The following is a 16,837-nucleotide window of genomic DNA, read 5'->3' on the forward strand; positions in this document are numbered from 1 at the left end:
TGGGTGCATGCAGCAAAAAACCCACAGGTTTGCCCCGTTTTCCCCCATTTTCTACCCAATCTTTGTCCAAATTCCTGCTGCAAAGCAAAAGGGGCGCAGGGGTTTTTTTGGTGCATGCAGCAAAACCCCCATTTTCACCCATTTTCCACCCTAGTCCTCATCCAAAACCTGCCTCAAGCAAAACAACCAAGAGGATTTTTGGTGCATGCAGCAAAAAAAACCCCATTTCCACCTATTTTCTACCCAATCCTTGTCCAAAAATCTCCTACAAGCCACGGCGATTTTTGCCGCATGCAACAAAAAGTCCTTTTCCCACCCGTGTTTTCACCCAAACCTGCTCTAAACACCACCAGAAAAATGCCCGAACCGGTGGGAAAACACGCCCCTTCCCTTTGAACCTCCTCGTTGGGTGAGTTCGGTTGATTATTAGGGTGAAAAACCCTTATTTTGGGGGAATTTCCCTCTTCCGGAGGCGAAGACGCAGAAGGAAGGGTGTGGTTTGCAAGGAGATGTCTCCTTGTCCCACCAGGTTGTCCAATCCGAGAGCGGCTGGGTGGGTTCCCCCCCACCCTGCCTCCCAACTTTGACCTTCACTAGTGAAGCCAACTCTGACCATCACTCAACGGAGCAAGGAAGACTTCCCAGCATCTCCCCCCCCCGCCCCCAACATCGTTTGACCCAACCCTAATTACGATTAAGACGGCGGGGGATGTTTGGTTTGGTTTTTTTTGAAGGGCTGGGAGGGGGGAACGCACGCGCCGGATGAAGACAACCCCAACCGAGACCAGCGTTGCCATGTTGCGTCATGATACAGGTTGGATTTTTTTTTTTTTTTTGGGTTGGTTTTTATTCGGATGCGGAATTACAGCCCCACGCGGCTCCCCCCCCACCCCGCCCCTCCCCGCCTCCACCAAGCTCAGTAGCAGGTGACGTCGGCGTCGGCGAGGACCACCGAAACGTTGACGGAGGTGGGTTTACCGATGGCCTTGTCCATGGTCTTCTGCACGAAATGCAGGGGGATGCCGTCGTGGCCGACCACGCAGGCAAAAGAGTCGCCCCGTTGCCAGTCGGCTGCCGGCACGCTCAACTTGCTGTAGACCGTGTAGGTGTCTCCTTCTTTCTGAGGGCCAAAGATGGAGAAGCTGTCGGGGGACACGGGACGATCCTCTTGGGTCCAGGTCACCAAGATGTCACGGGGGCGGAAACCCAAGGCCAGACAGGTCAAGGTGGCCGTTTCCTGACGGGCCAACTCCTCAGCCGGTGGGGGGAAGACGTAGACGGAGGGCGCCTTCACGGAGACGTCTGCGGGGTGGGCGCAAGAGAAGGTCAAGGGCGGTGGGAGGGACAGAGCTCGCCCGGTGGCCTGACTTCCTCCAGTAGGCTGGCCCTCCCAGTGAGCTAGACCTTTCCAGTAGGCTAGACCCTTCCAGTAGACTGGCCTTTTCCTGCAGACTAGCTTAAGTTGGCTTTCCCAGTAGGCTAGACCCTTCCAGTAGACCAACCTCTTCCAGTAGACCCTCCCAGTAGACCTCTCCAGCGGACAAGACCCTTCCAGTGGACAAGTTCCTTCCAGTAGACTAGACCCTTCCAGCAGGCCGGCCCAGCTGACTCTCCCAGTAGCCCCAGGTTCTCCAGCTAGACCTTTCCAGTAGACTAGCCTCTTCCAGTAGACCCTCCCAGTAGACCTCTCCAGCAGACAAGACCCTTCCAGTGGACAAGTTCCTTCCAGTAGACTAGACCCTTCCAGCAGGCCGGCCCAGTTGACTCTCCCAGTAGCCCCAGGTTCTCCAGCTAGACCCTTCCAGTTGGCTAGCCTCTTCCAGTAGACCCTCCCAGTAGACCTCTCCAGCAGACAAGACCCTTCCAGTGGACAAGTTCCTTCCAGTAGACTAGACCCTTCCAGCAGGCCGGCCCAGTTGACTCTCCCAGTAGCCCCAGGTTCTCCAGCTAGACCCTTCCAGTTGGCTAGCCTCTTCCAGTAGACTCTCCCAGTAGACTAGCCCAGTAGACTCAACTTTTCCAGCCAGCTGCTTCGACTTGCCCAAAACTGCTCTTCCCTTGCTGAAACCCTTTTCACCGAGCTTCTCGGTGGACACCATGTCGGAAAGAAGCCCATCACCTCCCACGCCGGGACTCGGAGGGCGGGACGTGGGGCGGGAGAGAAGGGGCGGGCTCCTACCTATGTCTTTCTTAATAGACCTGGTGATGGGTTCTTGGATCTCGGGGATTTTGACGGTGCAGGTGAACTTCTCCCCGGAGTTCCACTCATCGGCGCAGATCTTCAGGGTGCTGGTGAGGCGGTAGAGACCGTTCTCCAGCTTCTCTGCTGGCCCTGAGGTCACATCCAAGGCGCTGCCCTGGTCTCGGCTCCAGGAGAACTTTACGTCTTCGTAAGACTTCAGGTTGGTGGCCACGCAGGTGATGCTGGCGTTCTGGCTGAGGTAGAGGTCCTCCAAGGATGGGGGGAGGATGGTGACCTCCACCTTCCGTTGGGTATCTAGTTGGGGTTGGGGGAGGGGGGGGAGGGAGCGGCGTTGAGTGGGTAGATCTTGGGGCTCGGCGGATGCCAAATTCGACAGGGCGCCCCAACCCGCCTCCCCCAGGGAGGGGCATAGAGCTTTGGTGCCCCCCAAAATGCTCATCCAATTGGCAGGAGAAATATTTCAAACCCCTGTCCTCTCACCACCCCCACCCCCCCAAAAAATAGAACCTTGCAGCAAATTGGGGTGATTCCCAAGGAAATTTCTACCGTGTGATTTTTTCCTAAGGTTTTTCAGCCCCATCCATCCATTTCCTCAACAATTTCCATCTACTATTTTAGCTCCAAAAGCCACCTTCGCCTCCCCGCCCTTCATTGCCACCACCGTCGCAGTGTTGGACCCTTCTTCTCCAACGTCATTGTGTGGCTTCGTGGGAGGGTTGAGCTGATGGTGTGTTTGGATCGGCACCTATCCATCCAACCATCCATCCATCCAACCATCCATCTCCACCATCCATCCATCTCCACCATCCATCCATCTGTTGGGTCCATCAACCCTTCCATCTCCATAGACTTCACCCACCTGCCCGCCATCCCTCCCTTCCTCCCATCCCACCATCTCTACGTTCTCCAACCAATCAACCAGCCGGTTTTCTATCAACCAACCATCCTCCCAGTCAACCAACCACCCGTCCGTGTCCGCGCATGCCAACTGACCAACCACCCAACCGTCTTCGCCGTCTCCGGAGCCAACCAACCCACTCTTAACTCCCAACCATCCATGACCTCCAGGAAACCATGGCTTCCTCGACCTCACCTGAGCAGAAGGTGCTGATGTTGAGGACGGCGGGTTCTTTCAGTGATGGGTGGGTCACTCGGCAAGAGAACTCAGCCCCCAGGTCCCAGCTCTGCCGGCTGACATTGACTTTGCTCATAAATGTGGGCTTGTGTGGGGAGCAATTGTCACAGGTGTAGTCCTCCTGCTCCACTTGCATCACTTCATGGTTCATCAGCCACTGCACCTTGCTACTGGAAGCCTTGGGCCCCTCGATGAGGCACATGAGTAGGACTCTCTTCTGAGGGTCGCTCTGATTTGGGTCACTCAGAAGCTTTATCACCGGCGGGGTCTTGGGACATACATCATCACCTAGGAGTTGACCGAGATATCACACAAGGCTGGGAGCAATGCCAACCCATCTAGGAGTTGGCCAAGACATCATGGAAGGCTGGGAGCAAAGCTGGAAGCAACGCCAACTCATCTAGGAGTTGGCCAAGACATCACACAAGGCCAGGAGCAATGCCGACCCATCTCGGCGTCTGCCAAGACGGCGTGCAATGCCGAGAGCAATGCCAACCCACCTCGGAATTGGCCAAGACGTCATGTAAGGTTGGGAGCAACACCAAGCCATCTAGGAATTGGCCAAGATGGTGTGCAATGCCAAGAGCAGCGCCAACCCATCTAGAAATTGGCCAAGACGTCATGCAATGCCAAGAGCAATGCCAACCCACCTCGGAATCGGCCAAGACGTCATGCAAGGTTGGGAGCAACGCCAACCCATCTAGGAATTGGCCAAGATGGCGTGCAATGCCGAGAGCAACGCCAACCCACCTTGACGTCCGCCAAGATGGCGTGCAATGCCGAGAGCAACGCCAACCCACCTTGACGTCCGCCAAGATGGCGTGCAATGCCAAGAGCAGTGCCAACCCATCTAGAAATTGGCCAAGACGTCATGCAATGCCGAGAGCAATGCCAACCCATCTAGAAATTGGCCAAGACGTCATGCAATGCCGAGAGCAATGCCAACCCATCTAGAAATTGGCCAAGACATCGTGCAACACCGAGAGCGCCAACCCCTCTCAGGGTCCGCCAAGACGGCGTGCAATGCCGAGGGTGACTCCCCCATTGCCTTTCTCACCTTTGATCTCGGTGATGGTGTTTGTGGTGCTGCTGTGGTCCACCTTGCACTGGAAGATATTTCCTTCCAAGCTGCTCACCGGGACGGTGAGTTGGGTGCTGAGACTGTAGTAACTGTTGCTGCTCTGGATGACCGGGAAAGTCTCGTTGTCTCCTTTGACGTTGGAAATCCACGTGACAGTGACGGGTTGGGGGAAGTAGTCGGTGACCAAACAGCCGAAGCTAACCGTGTCCTTGCAATCGCACGGGATCAATGGGTAGACGACGGGACTGTGGGCCTTGACTGCAAAGGAGAAGAATCCCAATTTTTTTTTGGGGGGGGGGGGGCGGGGCAGTGTCTGGCATGGACACCCCCCCCCCTTTTTTTTTTTTTTTGGCCAGCCGGTGACCCGAAGGTTGTGGGGAGGGGGAAGCGGTCTCGCCGAAAGACGATGTGAAAGCGCCGGGGGAAAGGTCACCGCCAGAAGGGGAAGTTCACTGGGGCAAGAGAATTTCCTCCTCGATGGGTTTCTCACCCCAAAAATGAGCCCCTCCTCCCCTCAGCCCCCCCTGATGTCACGGCATCACCCGCCCATATTTGGTGGGGATCCCCCTCCCTCTGCCCCCCTATTTCGGCATGCGATGACAGCTCCGCTGGTGAGTGGCTCGGCAAAGAGGGGGCTTAGGCTCGGTTTTAGTCCCCCCTCCGCTGCTTTTGGGGGTCAACTTTGCTTTGGGGGGGGGGGTCTTCTTTTGGGGGAGATGCTTTGGGGTCTCCTGGGAGGGCGCGGGGCTGCTGTTGCAACCAGCAGCAGCCTAAGGCTAAGCGCAGCTTAAACCTGGCTTTCCTAGAGAAAAAACTAGAGGCTGAGCATCGTGAGCAAGGCTTAAAGCTGGGCTTTCCTAGACAAGCTTGAAGCCAAGTGTGGCTTGCACAACCCTAGGGCTTTCCTAGAGAAGATTAAGGCTGAGCTTGGCTTGCATAGCTCAAAGCTAGGCTTTCCTAGAAGAGCTTAAAGCTGAGGACCTCTTGCAGAGCTCAAAGCTGGGCTTTCCTAGACAAACCTGAAGCCAAGCATGACTTGCACGGCTCTAGGGCTTTCCTAGAGAAGATTAAGGCTGAGCTTTGCTTGCATAGCTCAAAGCTGGGCTTTTCTAGACCGGCTTGAAGCCAAGCACAGCTTGAACATCTCTAGGGCTTTTCTGGAGAAGACTGAGGCTGAGCTTTGATTGCACAACTCAAAGCTGGGCTTTCCTAGACAAGTGTGAAGCCAAGCGTGGCTTGCACAACCCTAGGGCTTTCCTAGAGAAGATTAAGTCTGATCTTTGCTTGTGTAGCTCAAAGCTAGGCTTTCCTAGAAGAGCTTAAAGTTGAGAACCTCTTGCACAGCTCAAAGCTGGGCTTTCCTAGACAAGCTTGAAGCCAAGCTCGGCTTGAACAACTCAAAGATGGGCTTTCCTAGACAAGCTTGAAGCCAAGCATGGCTTGCATGGCTCTAGGGCTTTTCTAGAGAGGATTAAGGCTGAGCTTGGCTTGCACAACTCAAAGCTGGGCTTTCCTAGACAAGCTTGAAGCCAAGCACGGCTTGAACAACCCTAGAGCTTTTCTAGAGAAGACGAAGGCTGAGCTTGGCTTGTGTAGCTCAAAGCTGGGCTTTCCTAGACAAGCTTGAGCTTGAGCATCATTTGCAGGGCTTGAAGTTGAGCTTTGCAAGAGCAGCTTGAAGCTGGGCTTTCCCAGATAAGCTCAAAGCTGAGCTTTTTCTTGAAAAGCTTGAAGCTGAGAACCACTTGAGCAGCTCGAAGCTGAGCTTTTCTAGACGAGCTCAACACCGAGCACGGCTTGCGCAGCTCGAAGCTGGCCTTCCCCACAGAAGATCAAGGCTTAGCATTGATAGAACAGCTCTAGGCTGAGCTTTTCTAGGTGATATTGAAGCCGGCCATCGATAGCACAGCTCTGAGCTGAGCTTTTCCAGGTAATATCAAAGCTGAGCATGGCTAGCACGGCTCTAAGCTAAGCTTTTCTAGATAATACCAAAGCTGAGCATCGCTAGCATAGCTCTAAGCTGGGCTTTTCTAGATAACACTGAAGCTGAGTATCGATAACACAGCTTGCAGCTGAGCAGAGCTTGCATGGTTAAAACCTGGCTTTCCTAGAAAAGCTCAAGCCCAAGCGTGGCTGGCACAGCTCAATGTTAAGCGTGGCTTGCACAGCTCCGAGCTGAGCTTTTCTAGATCATACTGAAGCTGCAGATGGCAAGCACAGCTGGAAGATGAGCTCGGCTCAAACGAAGCTTTCCTAGAAAACCTTGAGCGCGAGCCCGGTTTGCGCAGCTGTAAGCTGGGCTTTTCCGAGGTAATATTGAAGCTGAGCACTGCTAGCACGGCTCAGTGAGCTGGGCTTTCCTAGATAGTGCTGAAGCTCAGTATTGCTAGGACAGCTCTGCGCTGAGCTTTCCTAGATAATATCAAAGCTGAGCATTGCAAGCACGGCTCAGAGCTGAGCTTTTCTAGGTAATGTCGAAGCTGGGTATTGCTAGGACAGATCAGAGTTGAGCTTTGCTGGGTAATATTGCAGCTGAGCATTGCTAGCACAGCTCTGAGGTGGGCTTTCCTAGGTAATATCGAAGCTGAGCATTTCTAGGACAGCTCTGAGCTGAGCTTTTCTAGGTAATATCAAAGCTGGGCATCGCTAGCACAGCTCAAAGCTGAGTTTCACTGGATAATGTTGTAGCTGAGCTTTCCTAGGACAGCTCAGAGCTGGGCTTTGCTGGGTAATATTGTAGCTGAGACTTGCTAGCATGGCTCAGAGCTGATTTTGATGGATAATATCAAAGCTGAGCATTGCTAGCACGGCTCAGAGCTGAGCTTTTCTAGTTAAATTCAAAGATGAGTATTGGTAGGACAGGTCTGAGCTGGGCTTTCCTGGATAATACTGATGTTCAGCATTACTAGGACAGCTCAGAGCTGAGCTTTGCTGGGATGTTCAGCATTAGTAGCATAGCTCTGAGCTGAGCTTTCCTAGGTAATATCAAGCTGAATATTGCTAGGACAGCTCTGCGCTGAGCTTTCCTAGATAATATCAAAGCTGAGCATTGCAAGCACGGCTCAGAGCTGAGCTTTTCTAGGTAATATCAAAGCTGGGTATTGCTAGGAGAGCTCTGAGCTGAGCTTTGCTGAGAATACTGTAGCTGAGAATTGCTAGGACAGCTCTGAGGTGGGCTTTGCTGGGTAATACTGATGCTCAGCATTACTAGCATAGCTCTGAGCTCAGCTTTCCTAGGTAATATCAAAGCTAAGCATTGCTAGGACAGCTCAAAGCTGAGCTTTGCTGGATAATATTGCAGCTGAACATTCCTAGGACAGCTCAGAGGTGGGCTTTGCTCGGTAATATTGAAGCTGAGTATTGCTAGGACAGCTGAGATCTAGGATTTGCTGGATAATGTTGCAGCTGAGCATTGGTAGGACAGCCCAAAGCTCAGCTTTGCTGGGTAATATTGTAGCTGACCATTCCTAGGACAGCTCAGAGCTGGGCTTTGGTGGAAAATATCAAAGCTGAGACTTGCAAGCATGGCTCAGAGCTGATTTTGATGGATAATATCAAAGCTGAGCATCGCTAGCATGGCTCAGAGCTGAGCTTTTCTAGTTAATTTCAAAGCTGAGTATTGCTAGGACAGGTCTGAGCTGGGCTTTCCTAGATAATACTGATGTTCAGCATTGCTAGCACAGCTCAGAGCTGAGCTTTGCTGGGTAAATACTGATACTCAGCATTACTAGCATAGCTCTGCGCTGAGCTTTCCTAGCTAATATCAAAGCTGAGCATTGCTAGGACAGCTCAGAGCTGAGCTTTGCTGGGTAATAGTGTAGCTGAACATTGCTAGGACAGCTTTTAGCTTGGGTTTTCTAGGCAATATTGAGCTGAGTATTGCTAGGACAGCTCTGCGCTGAGCTTTCCTAGATAATATCAAAGCTGAGCATTGCAAGCACGGCTCAGAGCTGAGCTTTTCTAGGTAATATCAAAGCTGGGTATTGCTAGGACAGCTCTGAGCTGAGCTTTGCTGAGAATACTGTAGCTGAGCATTGCTAGGACAGCTCTGAGCTGAGCTTTCCTAGATAATACTGATGCTCAGCATTACTAGCACAGCTCAGAGCTGAGCTTTCCTAGATAATACCAAAGCTGACCATTCCTAGGAAAGCTCAAAGCTGAGCTTTGCTGAGTATTATTGTAGCTGAACATTGCTAGGACAGCTCAGAGCCGGGCTTTTCTAGGTAATACTGATGCTCTGCGTTACTAGCACAGCTCTGAGCTGAGCTTTGCTGGGTAATATTGTAGCTGAGCTTTGCTGGGTAATATTGTAGCTGAGCTTTTCTAGGACAGCTCTGCGCTGAGCTTTCCTAGATAATATCAAGCTGAGCATTGCAAGCACGGCTCAGAGCTGAGCTTTTCTAGGTAATATCGAAGCTGGGTATTGCTAGGACAGCTCTGAGCTGAGCTTTGCTGAGAATACTGTAGCTAAGCATTGCTAGGAGAGCTCTGAGCTGGGCTTTCCTAGATAATATTGATGCTCAGCATTACTAGCACAGCTCTGAGCTGAGCTTTCCTAGATAATATCGAAGCTGAGCTTTCCTAGGACAGCTCAGAGCTGGGCTTTGGTGGATAATATCAAAGCTGAGAATTGCTAGTACAACTCAAAGCTGAGCTTTTCTAGGTAATATTGAAGCTGAGTATTGCTAGGACAGCTCTGAGCTGAGCTTTCCTTGATAATATCAAAGCTGAGCATTGCTAGGAAAGCTCAGAGCTGAGCTTTGCTGAATAATATTGTAGCTGAACATTGCTAGGACAGCTCTGAGCTAGGCTTTCCTAGGTAATATCGAAGCTGAGCATTGCTAGGACAGCTCACAGCTGAGCTTTGCTGTATAATATGAAAGCTGAGAATTGCAAGCAGGGCTCAAAGCTGAGCTTTTCTAGGTAATATCAAAGCTGAGCATCACTAGCACAGCTCAAAGCTGAGCTTTTCTAGGTAATATCAAAGCTGAATATTGCTAGGCCAGCTCTGAGCTGGGCTTTCCTAGGTAATATTGATGTTCAGCATTACTAAGACCACTCAGATCTGAGCTTTGCTGGATAATATCAGAGCTGAGCTTTGCTAGGACAGCTCTGAGTTGAAGTTTCGTATGTAATTTTGTAGCTGAGACTTGCTAGCACAGCTCAGAGCCGAGCTTTGTTCTGTAATATTGAAGCTGAGCCTAGCGAGCACGGCTGGGTAAGCATGGCTGACAAAGCTCGATGCCTATCCTGGTTTGCATGGCTCAGAGCTGGGCTTTGCTAGACACTGCTGGAGCTGAACATTGCTATCAAGTCTCTAAGCTGAGCTTTCCGGGATAATATCGAAGCTGAGCTTTGCTAGGGCAGCTCTGAGTTGAGGTTTTCTATGTAATTTTGTAGCTTAGACTTGCTAGCACAGCTCAGAGCTGAGCTTTGCTGGGTAATATGGAAGCTGAGTATTGCTAGGACAGCTCTGAGCTGGGCTTTCCTAGGTAATATCAAAGCTGAGCATCACTAGCACAGCTCGAAGCTGAGTTTTGCTGGATAATGTTGTAGCTGAGCTTTCCTAGGACAGCTCAGAGCTGACCTTTGCTGGAAAATATAAAAGCTGAGACTTGATACCACAGCTCAGATCTGAGCTTTTCTAGGTAATATCGAAGCTGAGCATTGCTAGGACAGCTCTGAGCTGGGCTTTTCTAGGTAATATCAAAGCTGAGAATTGCTAGGACAGCTCTGAGCTGGGCTTTCCTAGGTAATATCAAAGCTGAGCATTGCTAGGACAGGTCTGAGCTGAGCTTTTCTAGGTAATACTAACGCTGAGAATTGCAAGCACAGCTCTGAGCTGGGCTTTTCTGGTTGATATCAAAGCTGAGCATCACCAGCACAGCTCAAAGCTGAGTTTTGCTGGATAATGTTGTAGCTGAGCTTTCCTAGGACAGCTCAGAGCTGACCTTTGCTGGAAAATATAAAAGCTGAGACTTGATACCACAGCTCAGATCTGAGCTTTTCTAGGTAATATCGAAGCTGAGACTTGCTAGGACAGCTCTGAGCTGAGCTTTTCTAGGTAATATCGAAGCTGAGACTTGCTAGGACAGCTCTGAGCTGAGCTTTTCTAGGTAATATCAAAGCTGAGAATTGCTAGGACAGCTCTGAGCTGAGCTTTGCTGGATAATATCAAAGCTGAGCATTGCTAGGGCAGCTCAGAACTGAGCTTTTCTAGGTAATACTGACGCTGAGAATTGCAAGGACAGCTCTAAGCTGGGCTTTTCTGGTTGATATCAAAGCTGAGCATCAGCAGCACAGCTCAAAGCCGGACTCTGCTAGAAATTATCAAGGCTGAACACTGTAGGCACGGCTCAGTAAGCATGGCCGGCAAAGCTTGACGCTGAGCACAGCTTGCGCAGCTCTAAGCCAGGCTTTGTTAGATAACATTGAAGCTCAAAGCTGAAACTTGCTGGCACAGCTCTGAGCTGAGCTTTTCTAGGTCATATCGAAGCCAGGCATTGGTAGAACATCGTTAAGCTGGGCTTCGTTAGATAATAGCGGAGCCGAGTGCCGCTCACCTGGCTTTAGGCTGGGCTTTGCTGGGTCATGCCAAGGCTTGGCCCAGCTGGGACCACTCAACTGGGACATCCTGTGTCATCGGAGGGGTGGGGCCTGTCTTTTGCTTCCCAAGTCCCTGAAATGCCCCGGATCCCAATCCCAATCCCGATCCCAATCCCGATCCCGATCCCAATCCTGATCCCAATCCCGGTCCCAACGGAGTGTTTTGCTCCCCGGACCCGTGATATCCCCCCCCCAATCCTCATCCCAATCGCCTCAATCCTGATCTAAATCCCCTCAATCCTGATCCCAATCTCCTTGATCCTGATCCTAATCCCCCTGATTCCAATCCCAATCCTCCCAATCCCGATCCCAAGGGAGCGTTTTGCTCCCTCAATCCATGATATCCCCCCTGATTCCAATCCCAATCTTCCCAATCCTGATCCCAATGGAATGCTTTGCTCCCCGGATCCATGATATCCCTCCCATCCCAATCCCAAACCCCAACCCCAATCCCAATCCCAATCCTCCCGATCCCAACCCCCCTGATCCCAATCCCCCCGATCCCAATCCCAATGGAGTGCTTTAGTCCCCAGATCCGTGATATCCCCCCCATCCCGATCCCAATCCCAATCCCAATCTCAATGGAGTGTTCTGCTCCTTGGATCCATGATATCCCCCCAATCCCAATCCAAATCCCCTCGATCCTGATCCTAATCCCCTCGATCCTGATCCTAATCCCCCTGATTCCAATCCCAATCCTCCCAATCCCGATCCCAACGGAGTGTTTTGCTCCCTGGCTACGTTCAATCCCCCCAATCCTGGTTGCGATCCCCCTGATCCTAATCCCAATCTTCCTGATCCCGATCCAAATCCCCTCGATCCCGATCTTAATCCCCCTGATTCCAATCCCAATCTTCCCAATCCTGATCCCAATGGAATGCTTTGCTCCCCGGATCCATGATAACCCTCCCATCCCAATCCCAAACCCCAATCCTAAACCCAATCCTCCCGATCCCAACCCCCCTGATCCCAATCCCCCCGATCCCAATCCCAATGGAGTGCTTTGGTCCCCAGATCCGTGATAGCCCCCCATCCCGATCCCAATCCCAATCCCAATCTCAATGGAGTGTTTTGCTCCTTGGATCCATGATATCCCCTCGATCTCGATCCAAATCCCCTCGATCCCGATCTTAATCCCCCTGATTCCAATCCCAGTCCTCCCAGTCCCGCTCCCAACGGAGTGCTTTGCTTCCCGGATCCATGATATCTCCCGATCCCAATCCCAATCCCGATCCCGATCCCGATCCCAATGGAGTGTTTTGCTCCTCTGATCCATGATATCCCCCCAATCCCGATCCCAATCCCCCTGATCCTGATCCCAATCCCAAGGGTGGTTTTTGCTCCCTGGATCCCTGCAATCCCCCCATTCCCAGTTGTAATCACGCCCCCATCCAGTTGAATCCTGCCCCAATCCCAGTTGAATCCCACCCCAAACCCAGTCGAATCCTGTCCCAATCCCATTTGGAATATTGTCCTCAACCCAGTCAAATCCCACTCCATCCCAGTTGGAATCCCACCCCCATCCCAGTTGGAATCCCTGCCCAATCCCAGTTGAATCCCACCTCAATCCCAGTTGAATCCCTCCCCAATCCGTTGAATTCCACCCCAATCCCAGTCAAATCCCACCCCATCCCAGTTGGAATCCCTCCCCAATCCCAGTTGAATCCCACCCCAATCCCAGTTGGAATCCTGTCCCCAACCCAGTCAAATCCTACTCCATCCCAGTTGAATCCCACCCCAATCCCAGTCGAAACCCTCCCCAATCCCAGTTGAATCCCTCCCCAATCCATTGAATTCCACCCCAATCCCAGTCAAATCCTTCCCCCATCCCAGTCAAATCCCACCCCATCCCAGTTGGAATCTCTCCCCAATCCCAGTTGAATCCTGCCCCATCCCAGTCAAATCCCACCCCCATCCCAGTCAAATCCTGCCCCCAACCCAGTCAAATCCCACCCCATCCCAGTTGGAATCCCACCCCAATCCCAGTTGAATCCCTCCCCAATCCCAGTTGAGTCCCTCCCCAAACCCAGTTGAATCCTGTCCCAATCCCAGTTGAATCCCACCCCAATCCCAGTTGAATCCTTCCCCAATCCCAGTTGAATTCCACCCCAATCCGTTGAATTCCACCCCAATCCCAGTTGAATCCTGTCCCAATCCCAGTTGAATCCCACCCCAATCCCAGTCGAAACCCTCCCCAATCCCAGTTGAATTCCACCCCAATCCCAGTCAAATCCTTCCCCCATCCCAGTCAAATCCCACCCCATCCCAGTTGAATCCCTCCCCAATCTGTTGAATTCCACCCCAATTCCAGTCAAATCCCACCCCATCCCAGTTGGAATCCCCCCAATCCCAGTTGAATCCCTCCCCAATCCCAGTTGAATTCAACCCCAATCCCAGTCAAATCCTTCCCCCATCCCAGTCAAATCCCACCCCATCCCAGTTGAATCCCTCCCCAATCTGTTGAATTCCACCCCAATCGCAGTCAAATCCCACCCCATCCCAGTTGGAATCCCCCCAATCCCAGTTGAATCCCTCCCCAATCCCAGTTGAATTCCACCCCAATCCCAGTCAAATCCTTCCCCCATCCCAGTCAAATCCCACCCCATCCCAGTTGAATCCCTCCCCAATCTGTTGAATTCCACCCCAATCCCAGTCAAATCCCACCCCATCCCAGTTGGAATCCCCCCAATCCCAGTTGAATCCCTCCCCAATCCCAGTTGAATTCCACCCCAATCCAAGTCAAATCCTTCCCCCATCCCAGTCAAATCCCACCCCATCCCAGTTGAATCCCTCCCCAATCTGTTGAATTCCACCCCAATCCCAGTCAAATCCCACCCCATCCCAGTTGGAATCCCCCCAATCCCAGTTGAATCCCTCCCCAATCCCAGTTGAATTCCACCCCAATCCCAGTCAAATCCTTCCCCCATCCCAGTCAAATCCCACCCCATCCCAGTTGGAATCCCCCCCAATCCCAGTTGAATCCCACCCCAAACCCAGTCAAATCCCACCCCATCCCAGTTGGAATCCCACCCCAATCCCAGTTGACTCCCACCCCAATCCCAGTTGAATCCCTCCCCAATCCGTTGAATCCCACCCCAATCCCAGTTGAATCCCACCCCAATCCCAGTCGAATCCCTCCCCAATCCCAGTTGAATTCCACCCCAATCCCAGTCAAATCCCGCCCCCAATCCCAGTTGAATCCTGTCCCCAACCCAGTCAAATCCCACTCCATCCCAGTTGAATCCCACCCCAATCCCAGTCGAATCCTTCCCCAATCCCAGTTGAATTCCACCCCAATCCCAGTTGAATCCCACCCCAATCCCAGTTGAATCCCACCCCATCCCAGTCAAATCCTGTCCCCAACCCAGTCAAATCCCACTCCATCCCAGTTGAATCCCACCCCAATCCCAGTCGAATCCTTCCCCAATCCCAGTTGAATTCCACCCCAATCCCAGTTGAATCCATCCCCAATCCCAGTTGAATCCCACCCCAATCCCAGTTGAATCCCACCCCATCCCAGTCAAATCCTGTCCCCAACCCAGTCAAATCCCACTCCATCCCAGTTGAATCCCACCCCAATCCCAGTCGAATCCTTCCCCAATCCCAGTTGAATTCCACCCCAATCCCAGTTGAATCCATCCCCAATCCCAGTTGAATCCCACCCCAATCCCAGTTGAATCCCACCCCATCCCAGTCAAATCCTGTCCCCAACCCAGTCAAATCCCACTCCATCCCAGTTGAATCCCACCCCAATCCCAGTCAAATCCCTCCCCAATCCCAGTTGAATCCTGTCCCCAACCCAGTCAAATCCCACCCTATCCCAGTTGAATCCCACCCCAATCCCAGTTGAATCCCGCCCCAATCCCAGTTGGAATCCCGCCCCCCTCCCGGTCAAATCCCGCCCCCGCATCCCCATTGGCTCCCACCTGGCTCCGCCTCCCATCGCCACCAGCAGCCGCCTGGAGACGGGAAAAATCCCAATTAAGGTCAAAGGAGTGGCCGAGGGGGATGAACCCCATTGGCTATTGGTTATTGATCTGATTGGCTATTGATCCGATCAGCTATTGATCCAATTGGTTATTGATCCGATTGGCTATTGATCCGATTGGCTATTGACCCTTTTAATTATCAATCCTATTGGGTTTTCACCCTATTGATTATTGATCTTATTGGTTATTGACCCTATTGGTTATTGACCCTATTGGCTATTGACCCGATTGGTTATTGACCCTATTGGTTATTGATCTTATTAGTTACTGACCCCACTGATTATCGATCCTATTGGTTATGGATCCTCTTGGTTATTAGTCCTATTAATTATTGATTCTATTGGTTATCGACCCTATTGGTTATCAATCCTATTGGTTATTGACCTTATTAATTATTGACCCTACTGATTATTGATCCTATTGCTTCTCGGTCCTATTAATTATTGATTCTATCGGTTATAGACCCTATTAGTTACCAATCCTATTGATTATTGATCTTATTAGTTATTAACCCTACTGTTTATCGATCCTATTGGTTATCGATACTGTTTATTGATCCTATTGGTTCTCAGTCCTATTAATCATTGATTCTATTGATTATTGACCCTATTGGTTATTGACCTTATTAATTATTGACCCTACTGATTATCGATCCTATTGCTTCTCGGTCCTATTATTGATTCTATTGGTTATTGACCCTATTGGTTATCAATCCTATTGGTTATTGACCCTATTGCCTATTGATCACCCTCCTAACGAGGCCAGGGTGGGGGAGGGGACACCCCAGCTCTGAACCGAGGCGAGAAACTGCGATTTGGGGCCCTGCCCCGCCCCCTCCCGCCGTGGCCAATTTCTGCAGAAATTCACCCGAATTTGGGGAAGCGTGGGGGAGGTGACGCCCGGCCGCCTTTTTCCACCTGGGGGTGGCCCTTGACGGGTTTTTTGGTTAATTAATTGTTATTTCTGGTGGTGCATCTTTTTTTTTTGGAGGTTGGGCTCAGGATGAAGGTCGGTGGCCAAAAACGCCGACACGGACCCAAAAACCTCCGTTACGAAGCCGAAAAATCTCTGTTACGAACCCCAAAATCTCCATTACGAAGCCAAAGATCTGCGTTACAAAGCCAAAAATCTGCGTTATGGATCTTCAAACTCCAGCATGGACCCAAAAATCTTCATTCTGGACCCAAAAATCTCCACTATGGACTCAAAAAATCACCATTTTGGACCCAAAGATCTCCATTATGGACCCAAAAATCTCCAATATGGACCCAGAACTTTATTGTGGACCCAAAAATCTTCATTGTGGACCCCAAAATCTTCATTTTGGATGCCAAAATCTCCATTATGGACCCAAAACTTCATTGTGGACCCCAAAATCTTCATTTTTGGACCCAAAAATCTCCATTATGGATCCAGAACTTCATTGCGGACCCAAAAATCTTCATTTTGGACCCAAAAATCTCCATTATGGACCCAAAAATCTTCATTTTGGATCCCAAAATCTCCATTATGGACCCAAAACTTCATTGTGGACCCCAAAATCTTCATTTTTGGACCCAAAAATCTTCATTTTGGACCCAGAACTTCATTATGGACCGAAAAATCTCCATTACGAACCCAGAACTTCATTCTGGATCCAAAAATCTTCATTACGGACCCAAATCATCATTATGGATCCAAAAATCTTCATTTTGGACACCCAAATCTCCATTATGGACCCAAAAATCTTCATTACGGACCCAGAACTTCATTGTGGATCCCCAAATCCTCATTTTGGACCCAAAAATCCTCTTTATGGACCCAAAAAATCCAGTATGGACCCC

At 51.0% G+C, this 16,837-nt stretch overlaps 1 gene segment (V, D, J or C); it reads right to left on the reverse strand.

Moving 5' to 3' along the window:
• Nucleotides 1-820: 820 nt before the first annotated feature.
• On the reverse strand, nucleotides 821-12,301 carry LOC104321452 (Ig mu chain C region-like). The segment is given in 5 exon segments: nucleotides 821-1,302; nucleotides 2,180-2,497; nucleotides 3,297-3,626; nucleotides 4,396-4,927; nucleotides 11,471-12,301. Coding segments are annotated over 5 exon segments (2,397 nt in total).
• Between the last annotated feature and the right edge of the window lie 4,536 nt (nucleotides 12,302-16,837).

This window comes from Haliaeetus albicilla, chromosome 29 (genome assembly GCF_947461875.1).
Source record: "Haliaeetus albicilla chromosome 29, bHalAlb1.1, whole genome shotgun sequence".
Taxonomy (NCBI): domain Eukaryota; kingdom Metazoa; phylum Chordata; class Aves; order Accipitriformes; family Accipitridae; genus Haliaeetus; species Haliaeetus albicilla.